The 17,691-nt window shown below is 45.2% G+C and overlaps 1 protein-coding gene across 8 annotated transcripts in view; it reads left to right on the top strand.

Annotated features, from left to right (window-relative positions):
- PRUNE2 (prune homolog 2 with BCH domain) overlaps positions 1-17,691 on the top strand; it is a 539,766-nt gene that overhangs the window by 414,188 nt on the left and 107,887 nt on the right. For all 8 annotated transcript variants that reach the window (XM_075318132.1, XM_075318117.1, XM_075318106.1 and 5 more), the window contains one exon: positions 6,512-6,712. In XM_075318132.1, coding sequence (XP_075174247.1) covers positions 6,512-6,712 — 201 coding nt within the window. The remainder of the gene's footprint in view (positions 1-6,511; positions 6,713-17,691) is intronic.

Genomic DNA, 17,691 nt, shown 5'->3' with positions numbered 1-17,691 from the left:
CTTCTGCTTATTACTTTTGCTCCACTCTTTGAAACTTACAGGGAGCACCTGGTCGTGACCAGTTTATGGTGACAATATGTTCTTTCCACCAGTGCTCAATGGAGCCTTTAGTAGTCTAGAAATTCTTCTGTAACTGCCATCAATATGTTTTGCAACAATAAGGTTGCAAAGGTCTTGAGATTGCTCACTGGTTTTACCCATGATGAGGTGTTTCTTGTGTACCACCTTTATGAAGAGATACCATTTTTTAGGCCATCAGTGGAACCAGCTGATACTTTTTTTCACTAAGTGGAAGGATTGCTTTTTAATTACTGATAGATTTGAGCTGGTATCATGAATTTTCATGGCTTTTTACACCTCTTATTCTTCATGTGTTCAATGTTTCCCCTGCAAGATTTGTCATTATTACACATAACCTAATTTATGGACATTTATTGTGTTATTTCTATGAATGTGTGGGTTGAATAGATTGTTACCAACATCTAATGAGAAATTCATATCAATAGCACTCTTAGAAATATATTTCCTTAGAAAACTGGAAACGTGTTCAATACTTATTTCACCCTTTGTGTATGAGAGTGTATATACACACATCTATATATATATATATATATATATATATATATATATATATATATATATATACATACACACAGTGACAAGCAAAACGGTAACAATGTTTTGAACATTTGAATTTCAGGCTCCATATCTCACCTTTGAGTATGAGACTACCTTCATTTCATAGACAATTATCTTGGCTATCTCAAACATAAATTTGACTTGCAACTATTTAGCATAGAAATAGTTATGCAAATTTTTGTCATGTTACTGCATTGTTACTGTTCTGCTCCTGGTGTTAAAATATTTTTCTTCCTGTATGCTTCAAATTACAACATGTTCTCACGTTCCCTAATAGCTCACTGTAGTGACAGTAACAGTATCATGCAGCTCATTGATATCAGTCTTTCGGCCAAGAAAATTGCCAAACTGCATCATGTGAGTGCTATGACAGTTGTAAGAATAAGAAATGAAGTCCATCCATTTATTCAAAAGCTAAGAGGTGGACGTCCAGACAAAATATGGGCGTCAGCAAGTCGGCTAATCACAAGGTATATCAGTTCTGGCACAACAAATACGGCAGTGAAAGTGGATCATATGCTTCCAAATCGTGAGAGCACAGACATCCATGCAAGTAATGTGCGATGCACATTACACATGTTTGGAATCATGGCATGAAAAAAGGTGAAGAAGCCTCAACATCAATATCATCATAAGAAGCGTTGGCTCAAGTTTGAAAAATAGTACGAAAAGTGGAAAGTACAAGATTGGAAACAGGTGATTTGAAGCGATGATACAAAAGTCAATAGATTAAGATCTGATGGGTACAAATATGTTTAGAGAAAAAAAGGTAAAGGGGGCTAACGAATCGAGAAATTGAGGGAACTGCAAGTTCAGTGAAGGAAGCCTGATATGTGGTTGGTCCACAGCCAAAAGCGTTCGATACTTCACCAGGATCGATGGTGGTCTCAATAGTGAGCTATATGTGAGTATTCTACAAGGTGTATTACTTCGTACACTTGAGTACTATGGGTATGGAAAAAATGACAGTGTTGTGAAAGGGCAACAACCAGAAGCATACATTGAGATTGGTGAAGAAAAAGTTCAATGACAATGAAGTAGAGGTGCTGGATTGGCCCCTACAGTCCCCAGACCTCAACCTAATCTAATAGTTGCGGGCAGATTTGAAGAAAAAGCTATATACATACCCAAGTGTGTCGACCAATATGCACCAATATTGGGAATGTGTAGAGGAGACCTGGGATCAGACTTTGGTTAAGACATGCTTGACACTGGTCGAAAGCATGCCCAGGAGGAGTTTGGCAGAGTTAAAAGCTAAAGGTAAATTTACAAAATACTAACAAAATAATAAAACTTTAGATTTTAAGAAACAAAACAGTAACAATGCAACATAATATAATTGTGCTCAAAGTGTACATTTTTTGTGTGGCCATCATTATTTTCTAGTTCACTAGAGCTTCAAAGGTTGCCATTGGAATCCCTTTCCACTCCTCCATGAGGTTATCATGGAGCTGTTGGATGTTAGAGACTTTGCGCCTCTCCACCTTCTGATGTTCAACAGGGTTTAGGCCTGGAGACATGCTTGACCAATCCAGCACCTTTACCCTCAGTTTCTTTCACATGTTAGTGGTCATCTTGGGGAGGTTTTTGGGGTTTTTATCATGTTGGAGTACGACCATTACGTACCATCATTTTCAAGCACTGCCTTAAGTCTCATGGGCGTAAAGTTCACAAGAGCCTCACAGGAGCCACTGTAATCCTTTTCCACTCCTCCATCATGACATCACGGAGCTGGTGGATGTTAAAGTCTTTGCATTCCTTCACCTTCAGTTTGAGGAGGTCCCACACATGCTCTGTAGGGTGTATGTCTGGAGACATGCTAGGCCAGTCCAGAACCTTTACCCTCAGTTTCTTTAGCAAGGCAGTGGTTATCTGGGATGTGTGTTTGGGGTCGTATGATGTTGAAATACAAGGAGGATCATGATCTTCTTCAGTATGTCAAAGTACATGTTGGCCTTCATGGTTCCATCAGTGAATTGTAGCTCACCACAGCCAGCAGCACTCATGCAGTCCCAAACCATGACACTCCCACCACCTTGCTTGACTATAGGCAAGACACACTTGTCTTTGTTCTCCTCACCTGGTTGCTGCTACACACTCTTGACACCAGCTTATCTTGGTTTCATCAGACAACAGGACATGGTTTCAGTAATCATGTTTTTGGTCTACTTGTCTTTAGCAAACTGTTTGCATCATCTGTAGAAGACCCTTCCTTTTGGGATGGCAGCCATGCAGACCATTTTGATGCAGTGTGCTGCATATCGTCTAAGCACTATCAAGCTGACCTGCACTAGATTAATCTGTGCAGCAATGCTGCCAGCACTCATATTGTCTATTTTAAAAGGCCACTTCTGGATATGATGATGAGCATGTGCACTCAACATCTTTGGTCGTCCATGGTGAGGCCTGTTCTGAGTGAAACCTATATTGTTAAACCGTTGTATGGTCTTGGCCATCATGTTGCAGCTCAGTTTCAGGGTGTTGGCAATCTTTTAATAGGAGTGGTAAAAAAAAAATTGAATTCAGCCTACCCCTTAGTTGTCCACAGCTCCACCGATGCATGGCCTGAAAACGGAGATCACATCTGGAAAATGGCAAGAAAAAAGGGAAAAACAGCCAGCACCAAAATTCTCAAGAATAAAAAACTTTTCTTTATTTCTTCATTTTAAAATTTAAGAAATAAAGAAAAGTTTTTTATTCTTGAGAATTTTGGTGCTGGCTGTTTTTCCCTTTTTTCTTGCCAATCTTTTAGTAGCCTAGGCCATCTTTATGTGGAACAACAATTCTTTTTTTCAGATCTTCTGAGAATTCGTTGCCATGAGGAGCCATGTTGAACTTCCAGTGACCAGTATGTGAGAGTGTGTGAGCAATGACACCAAATTGAACACAACTGCTGACTATTCACACCTGAGACCTTGTAACACTAATGTCACATGACAACAGAGACGGAAAATGGCTAATTGGGCACAATTTGGCCATTTTCACTTAGGGGTGTAGTCACTTTTGTTCCAGTGGTTTAGACATTAATGGCTGTGTGCTGAGTTATTTAGAGGGCACACCAAATTTATACTGTTAGGCTGAGGCCACATAGGGATTACTGTGAGTCTTTGCATGACACTCGGCTCACGCTTGCACACAGCAGTTGCCGAGTGTCATGCGAGTGTCATATGACTGTGGTCCGATCGTGCAGTCAGACCACAGTTACGGAGGGGAGGTTCGGTGCTGCGGAGGGGAAGGAGGGAATTATCTCCCCATCTGCTCCGTTGCCGGCTATTGTGATTCTCGCCCTGCACCCACGGTACATCTGTGTAACACGAGAGCAATGCGATGTTTCTATTGCCCCATAGACTTGAAAGGTTGCGACTGGAACAGGATCGTATTCCATTCACAGCATGCTGCGACTGTTTTCTCGGTCCAATTAGGGCTGAGAAAATAATCGCTCATGGGAGCTGCCCCATAGAATAATATATATACCTTTGATATTCCTATAAATAAATAAATAAATATCAGTTTCAGAAAAAATGTTTTAGCAGAACTCAAATGCATTGTATGCAACAAAAGTGATGTATTTATATAATCAAGGAACCACAGCACTATAAGAACCATGAAGATCAAGTAAATTCTTCATTCAGCAATGTTTTGAATTTCTGAAGAAAGAAAGAAAGTAATGAGGGCACCACAAATGGTAAACACTGGGATCAATCCAAAAAACACACCTGAAATTACAGAACCATATAGAAGAAGCAAGATGGTGTGTAATAATTGGGATCACCAAATAGAAAATATTCAAACAATTTTTATTAGTCAAAAAAACACCAACATGGAGTTAAAAGCATTTAACATACACAAACGTGTTCAACACATACAGGGGCTTGCATATAATAAGACAAAAACCCCACAGGTCACCCCCTCCATATAAATAAGTAAGACACTATATATTAATAAGAAAGGCAAAGGCTCAATACTGATAGATGGACATCAGCAGAGAAACACGCAAAATGCACCAGAAACATACATAATAGTACATAAGATTTCATAGATACCACATAGACAGGGTAAAAAGGTGCAGCGAAAATCAGCAAGCAGGAGCAGATTCTGCAATCACAAAGGAGGCAGCGATACAGGAGGGAGGACAAGAAGAAACCCCCCCCCAACGCGTGTCGCCACCCCTAGAGTGGCTTCCTCAGGGAAAAATGGGGCATGGCTTGTGATTGCAGAATCTGCTCCTGCTTGCTGATTTTCGCTGCACCTTTTTACCCTGTCTATGTGGTATTTATGAAATCTTATGTACTATTATGTATGTTTCTGGTGCATTTTACTTGTTTCTCTGCTGATGTCCATCTATTAGTATTGAGGCTTTGCCTTTCTTATTAATATATAGTGTCTTACTTATTTATATGGAGGGGGTGACCTGTGGGGTTTTTGTCTTATTATATGCAAGCCCCTGTATGTGTTGAACACGTTTGTGTATTTTAAATACTTTTAACTCCATGTTGGTGTTTTTTTGACTAATAAAAATTGTTTGAATATTTTCTATTTGGTGATCCCAATTATTACACACCATCTTGCTTCTTCTATATGGCATTGCTGAAGAAAGACTCCTAAGATGGAAAACATCATACATTTTGAATGATTAAAGAATCTACTTGATCTTCAGAATCCTTGACAGTGCTGCAGTTTCTCTATTGTTGGTACATATGGGGCTCTTAAGCTGGAACTACCTAAAAGTGATGCTATTCTGTCCATTTTCTTCTTATAAGAGAGATATCCGATATCAGAAATGAAGCACTATAGCCTTTTTTAAAATGGTAGTTTTTTCCATACACAAAACCATACCTAGAAGAATAATTTTGGAACTTTTTCAACCTGTATTGTCACCTAAAATATGTACAATGAAATTGAAAAATTAACAGAAATCGTTTCTGGTTAAAACAAAATATATATATAACTAAAATATGTGGTTGAATAAATATGCACACCCTTAAACTAATACATTATGGATGTAGCTTTTGAATTTTCGACAGCGTTCAGTCTGTTCGGAAAGGAGTCTATTAGCCAACTGTTCCTTGCAGTAGTGCTCCAAATGTGTCAGATTTCAAAGGCATCGCCTGTGTACTGCCCTGTCCAGGTCACCTCTTGAATTTTCAAGTGGATTCAAGTTCTTGTCTGGGCCATTTTAAAGTTGTGAACTTCTTCTTGTGAAGCCATTCTTTTGTTGGCTTGGTGGTATGCTTAGGCTCGTTGTTATGCTGAAAGGTGAAATTTAATGTTTTAGCAGAGGCCTTATGTTTTGGATGCAAAATTGTCTCACATTTAGACCTGCTCATAATTATCTCACCCAGATTAAAGCCACAATTCCAAATGTCGAAAAACAGCCCTAAATTCAGTGTTGGCTAAACAAAACGTTTGGAATTATGGTCAAAAAGTTCAACCTTTTATCATCACTCCATAACACATTTTCCCACATGCTTTTCGCAGACTTGATGTAGGTTTTGGCAAAGCTTAGGCAGGCTTGAGTGTTTTTCTTTGTTGGAATAGTGTTCCATTCTGCCATCCTACCCTACAGGCCACAGTTATCACATGTAGTACACAACCAGTACTTGCTGGACATTCCTGCAGCTCCTTTAATGTTTGTTTCTCAATTTGAACAAATTATAGGTGACATAAATGTGCAGAAAGTTTTGTAACTATACTTATTGGTATGTTTTCAACAGAGGTGTGAAGACTTTTTAAAATCAGTGTAAGTTTTATTTTAAAGTTATATTGTCCATTACAAGATAAATGCATTGCATAAATATTTTCCATTTGTTGTACTTATGACATTCTATGGTTGTGGTTATATAGTGTATTTGTATTTTTTTTTCTTTTCTAGAACCTCCAAATTCATTAGATCTGAATGGATCCCATGCCAGGAAAATAAAGCTGACTGCTCCGAACATTAATCTTTCCCTGGACCACAGTGAAGGTTCTATTCTTTCTGATGACAATCTTGATACTCCAGATGAACTTGATATTAATGTAGATGATCTAGATACTCCAGATGAAGCAGATTCCTTTGACTATACTGGAAATGGTAAGACAGACTGCATATTAAAGGCATATTTTACTCTATAGGAGTTATGAAAACAATCAAGCAAGTACTGCCATCTATATATATAATTGCCTTATTCTGTCTGTCTGTCTGTCTGTCTGTCTGTCTATCTGTCTGTCTGTCTGTCTGTCATGCTCCGAAATTGTGTCCTTACGGTGACACAAAGCTGATTGGCCACTGGGCTCGCCATGGCCCCGCCCCCCACACGGATTGGCCTCTCGCCCCGGCTCTCTGCAGGCCCCGCCCCCCTCACGCAATCCACGCTCGCTCTGGCCCAACTGACACGGAGCCCCGATTCCCAGGTGAGTACACACACACATCAGATCACACTCACTCTCACACACACCTCACACATCACATCCACACATCACAACATGCTGGGATATCACTTGCTTCTACACCGGCTCCGTCAGGATCCCGGCAGCGCCAGACATAACCTTGCGATGCTGGGATCTTAACGGAGGCCGTGAAAGCTGGTAACCATTATACACATCGGGTAACTAAGGTCCCTTAGTTACCCGATGTGTATCATAGTTACCAGTGTACACCGGCTCACACTCACTCTCACACATCACATCGCATCCACACATCAAGGTCCTGCAGCGCCGGAAAATACAGACACATAACAGCACACACACACACACACACACACACACACACACATACACACACACACACACACACACATACACACACACACACACACACACACACAAATCAGATCACACTCACTCACACACACACATCACATCGCATCCAAATACTCACAACATCCTGGGATATCGCTTGCTTCTCGGCGGCGATATTGTGCTGTGAGCTTCCAGGACCTGACGGAGGATCACATGGCCAGAAGCATGTGATATCCCCGGATGTTGTGAGTATAAGCGCGTATGTGCGATATCGTCAGTGTCTGTGTGTGTGAGTGTATGCGATCGGGTGTGTGTGAGTGGATGCGATCGGTTGTGTGTGTGAGTGGATGCGATCGGTTGTGTGTGTGAGTGGATGCGATCGGTTGTGTGGGTGAGTGGATGCGATCGGTTGTGTGGGTGAGTGGATGCGATCGGGTGTGGGTGAGTGTCGGCAGAGGAGCACGGCGTGCTGGAGGAGGCTGGGAGCAGAGAGGCTGATCTTGGGGAAGGCTGGGAGGGGGAGGCTGATGCTGAGGGAGGCTGGAAGGAGAGAGGCTGAGCAAACGTGCTCCATCCGCCATACTGCGCACTCCCCATCGTGCTGCATCCCCCATGCTGCGCACTCCCAAACGTGGTCCATCCGCCATGCTGCGCACTCCCAAACGTGGTCCATCCGCCATGCTGCGCACTCCCAAACGTGGTCCATCCGCCATGCTGCGCACTCCCAAACGTGCTCCATCCGCCATACTGCGCACTCCCCATCGTGCACCATCCGGCATGCTGCGCACTCCCAAGCGGATGGAGCATGATGGGGGGTGCGCAGCATGGCGGATGGAGCACGTTTGGGAGTGCGCAGCATGGCGGATGGAGCACGTTTGGGAGTGCGCAGCATGACGGATGGAGCACGTTTGGGAGTGCGCAGCATGACGGATGGAGCATGTTTGGGAGTGCGCAGCATGCCGGATGGTGCACGATGGGGAGTGCGCAGTATGGCGGATGGAGCACGTTTGGGAGTGCGCAGTATGGCGGATGGAGCACGTTTGGGAGTGCGCAGCATGGCGGATGGAGCACGTTTGGGAGTGCGCAGCATGGCGGATGGACCACGTTTGGGAGTGCGCAGCATGGCGGATGGAGCACGTTTGGGAGTGCGCAGCATGGCGGATGGAGCACGTTTGGGAGTGCGCAGCATGGCGGATGGAGCACGTTTGGGAGTGCGCAGCATGGCGGATGGAGCACGTTTGGGAGTGCGCAGCATGCCGGATGGTGCACGATGGGGAGTGCGCAGTATGGCGGATGGAGCACGTTTGGGAGTGCGCAGCATGGCGGATGGAGCACGTTTGGGAGTGCGCAGCATGGCGGATGGACCACGTTTGGGAGTGCGCAGCATGGCGGATGGAGCACGTTTGGGAGTGCGCAGCATGGCGGATGGAGCACGTTTGGGAGTGCGCAGCATGGCGGGTGGAGCACGTTTGGGAGTGCGCAGCATGGCGGATGGAGCATGATAGGGGGTGCGCAGCATGGCGGATGGAGCACGTTTGGGAGTGCGCAGCATGGCGGATGGAGCACGTTTGGGAGTGTGCAGCATGACGGATAGAGCACGATGGGGAGTGCGCAGCATGGCGGATGGAGCACGTTTGGGAGTGCGCAGCATGGGGGATGCAGCACGATGGGGAGTGCGCAGTATGGCGGATGGAGCACGTTTGGGAGTGCGCAGCATGGCGGATGGACCACGTTTGGGAGTGCGCAGCATGGCGGATGGAGCACGTTTGGGAGTGCGCAGCATGGGGGATGCAGCACGATGGGGGGTGCGCAGCATGGGGGATGGAGCACGATGGGAGGTGCACACCTCCCCCCAACACACACACACACGCGCACTGCACAACACATACACACTAGGAATCACAAACAACGCCCTACACAGACACCCACACACACAGACAACGCTGCACACACAAATATACGCACATACTGCACAACACACACATTGCTCAAAACATACCTCCCCCCAAAACACACCACACCCACACAAACCGCACAACACACACACACACACAACGCTACAGACACACAGCGCTCCACAAACAACGCAACACACGCAACACACGTACAACACCGCTCTCACCCCCCGCGACACTCAGAACATGTACAGCGCCCTACACAAACACTTGGTAACTACACACAACAACATCTATATATATATATAACAAAAATCATACATGAACTACACAATACGTAAATTCTAGAATACCCGATGCATAGAATCGGGCCACCTTCTCGTAGAATATAAACAAGCAGCAGTGCACATTCAAGGCATGTTATGCCTGACTTCCCCTAGTTTTAGCAAGTGTGGGAAAACTATTTGCACAGCAAAGATGAAAGTACTAGAGGAAACCTTACAGTTAAATATTGATGATTGTCTTTATATACATTCAGAATCGGACTGGCCTATTGGGGAACTGGTGAATTTCCGGTGAGCCCTCCACCATCTACATGAGCAGTGGTGTAATTATACTTTGATGGGCCCTGATGCAAAGTTAGGACCTGGGCACCCCCCAATCTTACACCGACACTCAGGGTTTGGGATAATGATATCACACTTTGCTCCTTCCCTCAGCATTCATGTTTACCATGATCTGAAATCCCTCTTTCTATCAGCACCCAGCTTTCCTATGTTCTGATTTCCATCTTGTCCTCAGCACACACCTTCCCCATGCTCTGCTATACATCTTTCCCTGAGCACGCAGCTTTCCCATGCTCTGATATACATCTTTCCCTCAGCAAGCAGTTTTCCCATGTTCTGCTATACATCTTTCCCTCAGCACACAGCTTTCCCATGATATCAAAGCATGGAAAAGCTGAGCGTTGAGGGAAAGATATATATAGCAGAGTATGGGAAAGAGCATCTTTCCCTCAGCATAAAACTTTCCCATTCCATGCTTTTATCTTTGTCCCCCCCTCGTATATACCTCTCCAAATTCTATAATGGCCCCCACATAGCCTTCCATATAGTATAATGGGATCCCACATAACCCTTCATATATTATAATGCAACTCCCATAGTCCTTCATATTGTATTATGCAGCCCACATACTGTTTAATGCACACCCATAGGGCCTCCATATATTATAATGCAGTCCCATATTCCTCCATGTGTTATAATGCAGCCCCGTAGTCCTTCATATTATATTATGCTGCCCCCATCCCATTTAATGCACCCTATAGTCCTCCATTGTATTATAATGCACCCCCACTCTCCTCTTTCCCCGCTGTACCGGTCAGAGTGTCCTCCCATCCTGCGCTCTGCAGTCTCGGCTCAGCAGCGTGCAGTGGTGACATCACCACGCTCTGCTGCACTGAGACGTCAAGCACAGGGGGACAATGAAGAAGGATGGAGTGAAGCGCTCCACTCTATCCTTCATCATTGCTTTGTGCGATGACAGGCGAGGGTTGCCCAGTGTCGCTGCTGGCATCTAAGGCTATGTGCGCACGTTGCGTACAAGCCCTGCAGAAATTTCTGCAGCGATCTGAAGAGCACATGTGCGCTTTAGATCGCTGCAGAAATGTCCATAGTGAGCGCCGATTCCATGCGCTCTGCCTGCAGCTCCTGCCATAGACAGAGCAGGAGCTGCCGGCAAAGCGCAGGAAGGAAGTGACATGTCACTTCTTTTTGCGCAGCGCTTCGGCAGTAGCCGAAGCGCTGCGCTCTTAAACGCCACGTGCGCACGGCCCCTGCACAGTCTCCATAGACTGTGCAGGGGACGCAGGATGCATGCAGTTACGCTGCGCTACAAAGCGCAGCGTAACTGCATGTTTTTACGCGACGTGCGCACATAGCCTAACTCTGCCAGGCCCAGTCGCAGTGGCGATCTCTGAGACCGCTATCATAATGCCGTAGTAGTCAGAATACACTTGATTCACTATGTACAGACAATAGCAGCAACTATCAATTTACCAGTGGGGGTGCATTATATAGAAGCATAGGTAATTTTGTAAATGAAGATAGTGTAATATTTGCATGTAGTAGAATAGTGTGATCCCAGTGTCTATGTTAGTGATAGGCCCTTAGCATACAAGTCAACACTGTATACTTTCTACAAGAAGTTTCTAATATTATTATTATAGTTATTTATGCAAAATAAATCAGACTGGACAGTTTCACTAGAATTGTCATAAATGAACGGGAGGAAAGGAGACAAGACTGTGAAAGACAGAATTATGAGCAATGAGGAAGATATGAGGAACAACTAAACGCTTTGTGTAACTATACACCCAATTACTGTATATTCATGAAATTCTACCCAATTCAATAAAAAGGAAGAGATTAATCCTCACTATATATAAATATATGATGACTAGAGTGAATAGGGAGTCATAGGGAGTTTGCTAATGAAAGGAAATAGGAGGACACTTTTTGTTGAATCACAGGCTATATAATACATCTTATCATTTGTTTACAATATGTTGTAGAGACTGATCTGAATTCCCTAATTGTAGAATTGTCAATGTGGACCGACGTCTAATACCATAAGCCTAAACTAAGCCGATACTGGACTCAAAACTAGACCACTTAACCATAATATTAAGCTTTCATAAATGAAGTTTGTAGGAAAGACAAAAGTTCTCCACTAGTGGAATCGTCAACTGTTTTAATTCTCCTCTTGGACCCTTACTCACTCAATAAAAGCTTTAGAAATAAAAACAATATATAAAACTAGAAGGTGGCCCGATTCTACGCATCGGGTATTCTAGAATTTACGTATTGTGTAGTTCATGTATGATTTTTGTTATATATATATATAGATGTTGTTGTGTGTAGTTACCAAGTGTTTGTGTAGGGCGCTGTACATGTTCTGAGTGTCGCGGGGGGTGAGAGCGGTGTTGTATGTGTGTTGCGTGTGTTGCGTTGTTTGTGGAGCGCTGTGTGTCTGTAGCGTTGTGTGTGTGTGTGTTGTGCGGTTTGTGTGGGTGTGGTGTGTTTTGGGGGGAGGTATGTTTTGAGCAATGTGTGTGTTGTGCAGTCTGTGCGTATATTTGTGTGTGCAGCATTGTCTGTGTGTGTGGGTGTCTGTGTAGGGCGTTGTTTGTGATTCCTAGTGTGTATGTGTTGTGCAGTGCGCGTGTGTGTGTGTGTTGGGGGGAGGTGTGCACCTCCCATCGTGCTCCATCCCCCATGCTGCGCACCCCCCATCGTGCTGCATCCCCCATGCTGCGCACTCCCAAACGTGCTCCATCCGCCATGCTGCGCACTCCCAAACGTGGTCCATCCGCCATGCTGCGCACTCCCAAACGTGCTCCATCCGCCATACTGCGCACTCCCCATCGTGCTGCATCCCCCATGCTGCGCACTCCCAAACGTGCTCCATCCGCCATGCTGCGCACTCCCCATCGTGCTCTATCCGCCATGCTGCACACTCCCAAACGTGCTCCATCCGCCATGCTGCGCACTCCCAAACGTGCTCCATCCGCCATGCTGCGCACCCCCTATCATGCTCCATCCGCCATGCTGCGCACTCCCAAACGTGCTCCACCCGCCATGCTGCGCACTCCCAAACGTGCTCCATCCGCCATGCTGCGCACTCCCAAACGTGCTCCATCCGCCATGCTGCGCACTCCCAAACGTGGTCCATCCGCCATTCTGCGCACTCCCAAACGTGCTCCATCCGCCATGCTGCGCACTCCCAAACGTGCTCCATCCGCCATACTGCGCACTCCCCATCGTGCACCATCCGGCATGCTGCGCACTCCCAAACGTGCTCCATCCGCCATGCTGCGCACTCCCAAACGTGCTCCATCCGCCATGCTGCGCACTCCCAAACGTGCTCCATCCGCCATGCTGCGCACTCCCAAACGTGCTCCATCCGCCATGCTGCGCACTCCCAAACGTGGTCCATCCGCCATGCTGCGCACTCCCAAACGTGCTCCATCCGCCATGCTGCGCACTCCCAAACGTGCTCCATCCGCCATACTGCGCACTCCCAAACGTGCTCCATCCGCCATACTGCGCACTCCCCATCGTGCACCATCCGGCATGCTGCGCACTCCCAAACGTGCTCCATCCGTCATGCTGCGCACTCCCAAACGTGCTCCATCCGTCATGCTGCGCACTCCCAAACGTGCTCCATCCGCCATGCTGCGCACTCCCAAACGTGCTCCATCCGCCATGCTGCGCACCCCCCATCATGCTCCATCCGCTTGGGAGTGCGCAGCATGCCGGATGGTGCACGATGGGGAGTGCGCAGTATGGCGGATGGAGCACGTTTGGGAGTGCGCAGCATGGCGGATGGACCACGTTTGGGAGTGCGCAGCATGGCGGATGGACCACGTTTGGGAGTGCGCAGCATGGCGGATGGACCACGTTTGGGAGTGCGCAGCATGGGGGATGCAGCACGATGGGGAGTGCGCAGTATGTTGGATGGAGCACGTTTGCTCAGCCTCTCTCCTTCCAGCCTCCCTCAGCATCAGCCTCCCCCTCCCAGCCTTCCCCAAGATCAGCCTCTCTGCTCCCAGCCTCCTCCAGCACGCCGTGCTCCTCTGCCAACACTCACCCACACCCGATCGCATCCACTCACCCACACAACCGATCGCATCCACTCACCCACACAACCGATCGCATCCACTCACCCACACAACCGATCGCATCCACTCACACACACAACCGATCGCATCCACTCACACACACAACCGATCGCATCCACTCACACACACCCGATCGCATACACTCACACACACAGACACTGACGATATCGCACATACGCGCTTATACTCACAACATCCGGGGATATCACATGCTTCTGGCCATGTGATCCTCCGTCAGGTCCTGGAAGCTCACAGCACAATATCGCCGCCGAGAAGCAAGCGATATCCCAGGATGTTGTGAGTATTTGGATGCGATGTGATGTGTGTGTGTGAGTGAGTGTGATCTGATTTGTGTGTGTGTGTGTGTGTGTATGTGTGTGTGTGTGTGTGTGTGTATGTGTGTGTGTGTGTGTGTGTGTGTGTGTGTGTGTGTGTGTGTGTGTGCTGTTATGTGTCTGTATTTTCCGGCGCTGCAGGACCTTGATGTGTGGATGCGATGTGATGTGTGAGAGTGAGTGTGAGCCGGTGTACACTGGTAACTATGATACACATCGGGTAACTAAGGGACCTTAGTTACCCGATGTGTATAATGGTTACCAGCTTTCACGGCCTCCGTTAAGATCCCAGCATCGCAAGGTTATGTCTGGCGCTGCCGGGATCCTGACGGAGCCGGTGTAGAAGCAAGTGATATCCCAGCATGTTGTGATGTGTGGATGTGATGTGTGAGGTGTGTGTGAGAGTGAGTGTGATCTGATGTGTGTGTGTACTCACCTGGGAATCGGGGCTCCGTGTCAGTTGGGCCAGAGCGAGCGTGGATTGCGTGAGGGGGGCGGGGCCTGCAGAGAGCCGGGGCGAGAGGCCAATCCGTGTGGGGGGGCGGGGCCATGGCGAGCCCAGCGGCCAATCAGCTTTGTGTCACCGTAAGGACACAATTTCGGAGCATGACAGACAGACAGACAGACAGATAGACAGACAGACAGACAGACAGACAGACAGAATAAGGCAATTATATATATAGATTAGGTCAAAATTGATACTGTAATATATTGAATATAACGTATGTTTTTAGACCTATCTAAAGACCCTTGGCTTGTTGTCTGTAGTTGTATATTGTGTTTTAGATATTCTATTGCTTTTCACAAATAAAGAATCATAGGTTATTTTGGAGAGGAATTCTTAGGAAAAAGGGGTACTTGGCTACTACCTCTTCCTCACCAGTTGATTTTCTGATTTGGCACCCTTGTTTTTTTTCCCCCTTTCTTCTAAAAGCCATAATGCATTCATTTTTTTTTCTGTTCACATAGACGTACAATGGCTTTTTTTTATCGGATGTGTTTTAGTTTCGTATGGCACCATATATTTTAAGAAATCAAAGGGAGGTGAAGTCGCAAAAAAAAAACATACTTCCACAATCATTTTTTGGGCTTTGTTTTTGTTTGGTAAAAATGACTTGTGAACATGGTTTCCAGGTCAGTACCAATACAGCAGTATTAAATATATTGTATTTTAGTGAAGAGTGTATTAATTCGCGGGACTTCTGGATGTCCAGGTCAGTGGTACCTGGCAGCTAGGTGGGAGGACAGAAACTTATTGATCTAGATGCTGGATCAGAATCCTGCAAATTAATGTGCTCATTTCTAATGTTGTTTGGCTTTTTTAGTTTAAAAAAAAATTTAAAAAAAATATTTGCTTATGTCACCATTTCTGGACACCAGTAACATTTTCATTTTTCAGTCAATGGAGCTGTGTAAGAGTTTGATTTTTGGGGACGGGCTGACGTTTTTGTTAATAAGATTTTGGGGTGAATTAATATTTTGATTGCTTTTCATTGCATATTGTTATGGAGTTTCATCAGCCATAAAAATGCAATTCTTGTGATTTGATATTTTTTTTCTCATTATGACATTGCTTTTATATTTTGGTAGATCGTGTTTTTATGGATTTGGAGACACAACATATGTTTGATTTTTTTTTTACTTATTTTTTTATTTTTACTTGGGGAAAAGTGGGATGATTTGAACTTTTAGTTTTTTATTTAGTTTTTAAAAATATGTATATTTTTTACTTTAAATATTAGTGCTCTTAGGGGAACTTGAACCTACAGTCATCCGATCGCTTTTACTATATACTGCAATACCAAAGCATTGCTCTATATAGTAAAAATAACGATCTAGAATGAACCCCAGCCTCAGGCTTGTTTTCATTAGAGCATGCCCCTGACTGTGATAGCAACCCATCGGCACCCCATGATCATGTCGCGAAGATATCGATGAGCAGATGAATTATTCCCTCCATTTTTCACACCTTTCACCTATTCTAACTAATTAAAATGCTGCTGTTAGATTTTGACCACAGCATATACGGTAAGTGATTAAAAGCAGTAGGTTGATCTCAAGTCGCACAGCCGCTGTTAGGGTATGTGCACATAGTATATTTTTAGACACCTGCTTACCCTCAAAGTTCTGCTACATGAATACGGTTCAGGAAAATGCCCGTGGTGTTTTTCCTAAAGTGACTTCTTTGGCGTCTATTACCCTTTTTTGTGGCGGTTTTGCAGCTGACGCCTTTTTCTTTTTTTTTACTTGTATTTATTAACTAGTGAGCAGCTGTAGAATCGTCAGGAAGACTCCTATTTAACCGCTTTATATCTTTGGAATCCTGAAGCGGTGAAAAGAAGTTGAAATGACTGAACATATGAACAGCAAGTTGTTTTGGCATTGCAGTGCATATATTCATACTTTTTATATTTACTGAGCACTTTTACAGGAGGTTTACGTCATGGCCATACCCTTAGAGGTAGATCCTGGATGTGCATCACAGCCACTTGCTGCCAGCAACAATGCAAACTCAGTTTCTGAGTCTGGAACACGACATGTATCTTATATCAGGAAGGGGTTAAAATGACCACCAAATAAATGGCTTTATTGCTGTATGATTTGACAGATGGTATATAGATTATTAATGTCTCTTGACCATCTTTTACAATCTTTAACCTTTCATATTTACAAGCTGGCATAGAGGAACAAATAATATGAGAACTTCATGAATGGTGCCAGCTTTATAAATCTGCCAAGAAATGATCTCAATGATTTAATCTCCTCAGTATGTTCTGTTTTGTCTGCCACATAATGCGCTTTTCTCAGTGTACATGTCTACATTTAGATTTAAGCCATTTTTTATGATTCAGTCATTGAGGACAAAAACATAATGTACAGTATATTAAAGACATGGTGTTAAAGTCCTTTATTTATGAATGTATTGCAGTATTATTGGATATAAATTGTTTATTAGTTACATAAAGGAAGAATTACCTAGCGGTAGGGAAGAAGAATAGTTGTGGTGATGAGTAAATACATGCCTAAATGTACCCATGAATTAAGCGGGCTTTACACGCTACGAGATTGCTACAGCGATCTCGTTGGGGTCACGGATTTTGTGACACACATCCGGCCGCTGTAGCGATCTCGTTGTTTGTGACTCCTAGGAGCGATTTTGGATCGTTGCAAAAACGTCCAAAATCGCTCCTCGTTGACATGGAGGTCCTCTCCCAATTATCGCTGGTGTCGCTTGGTCAAAGTTGATCCTCGTTCCTGCGGCAGCACACATCGCTACGTGTGATGCCGCAGGAACGAGGAACCTCTCCTTACCTGCCACACGCCAGCAATGAGGAAGGAAGAAGGTGGGCGGGATGTTCATCCCGCTCATCTCCGCCCCTCCGCTTTGATTGGGCGGCCGCTTAGTGACGTCGCTGTGACG

Source organism: Anomaloglossus baeobatrachus, chromosome 1 (genome assembly GCF_048569485.1).
Source record: "Anomaloglossus baeobatrachus isolate aAnoBae1 chromosome 1, aAnoBae1.hap1, whole genome shotgun sequence".
NCBI classification, from domain to species: Eukaryota; Metazoa; Chordata; class Amphibia; order Anura; family Aromobatidae; genus Anomaloglossus; species Anomaloglossus baeobatrachus.
This window is presented reverse-complemented; position numbering and strand designations above follow the sequence as displayed.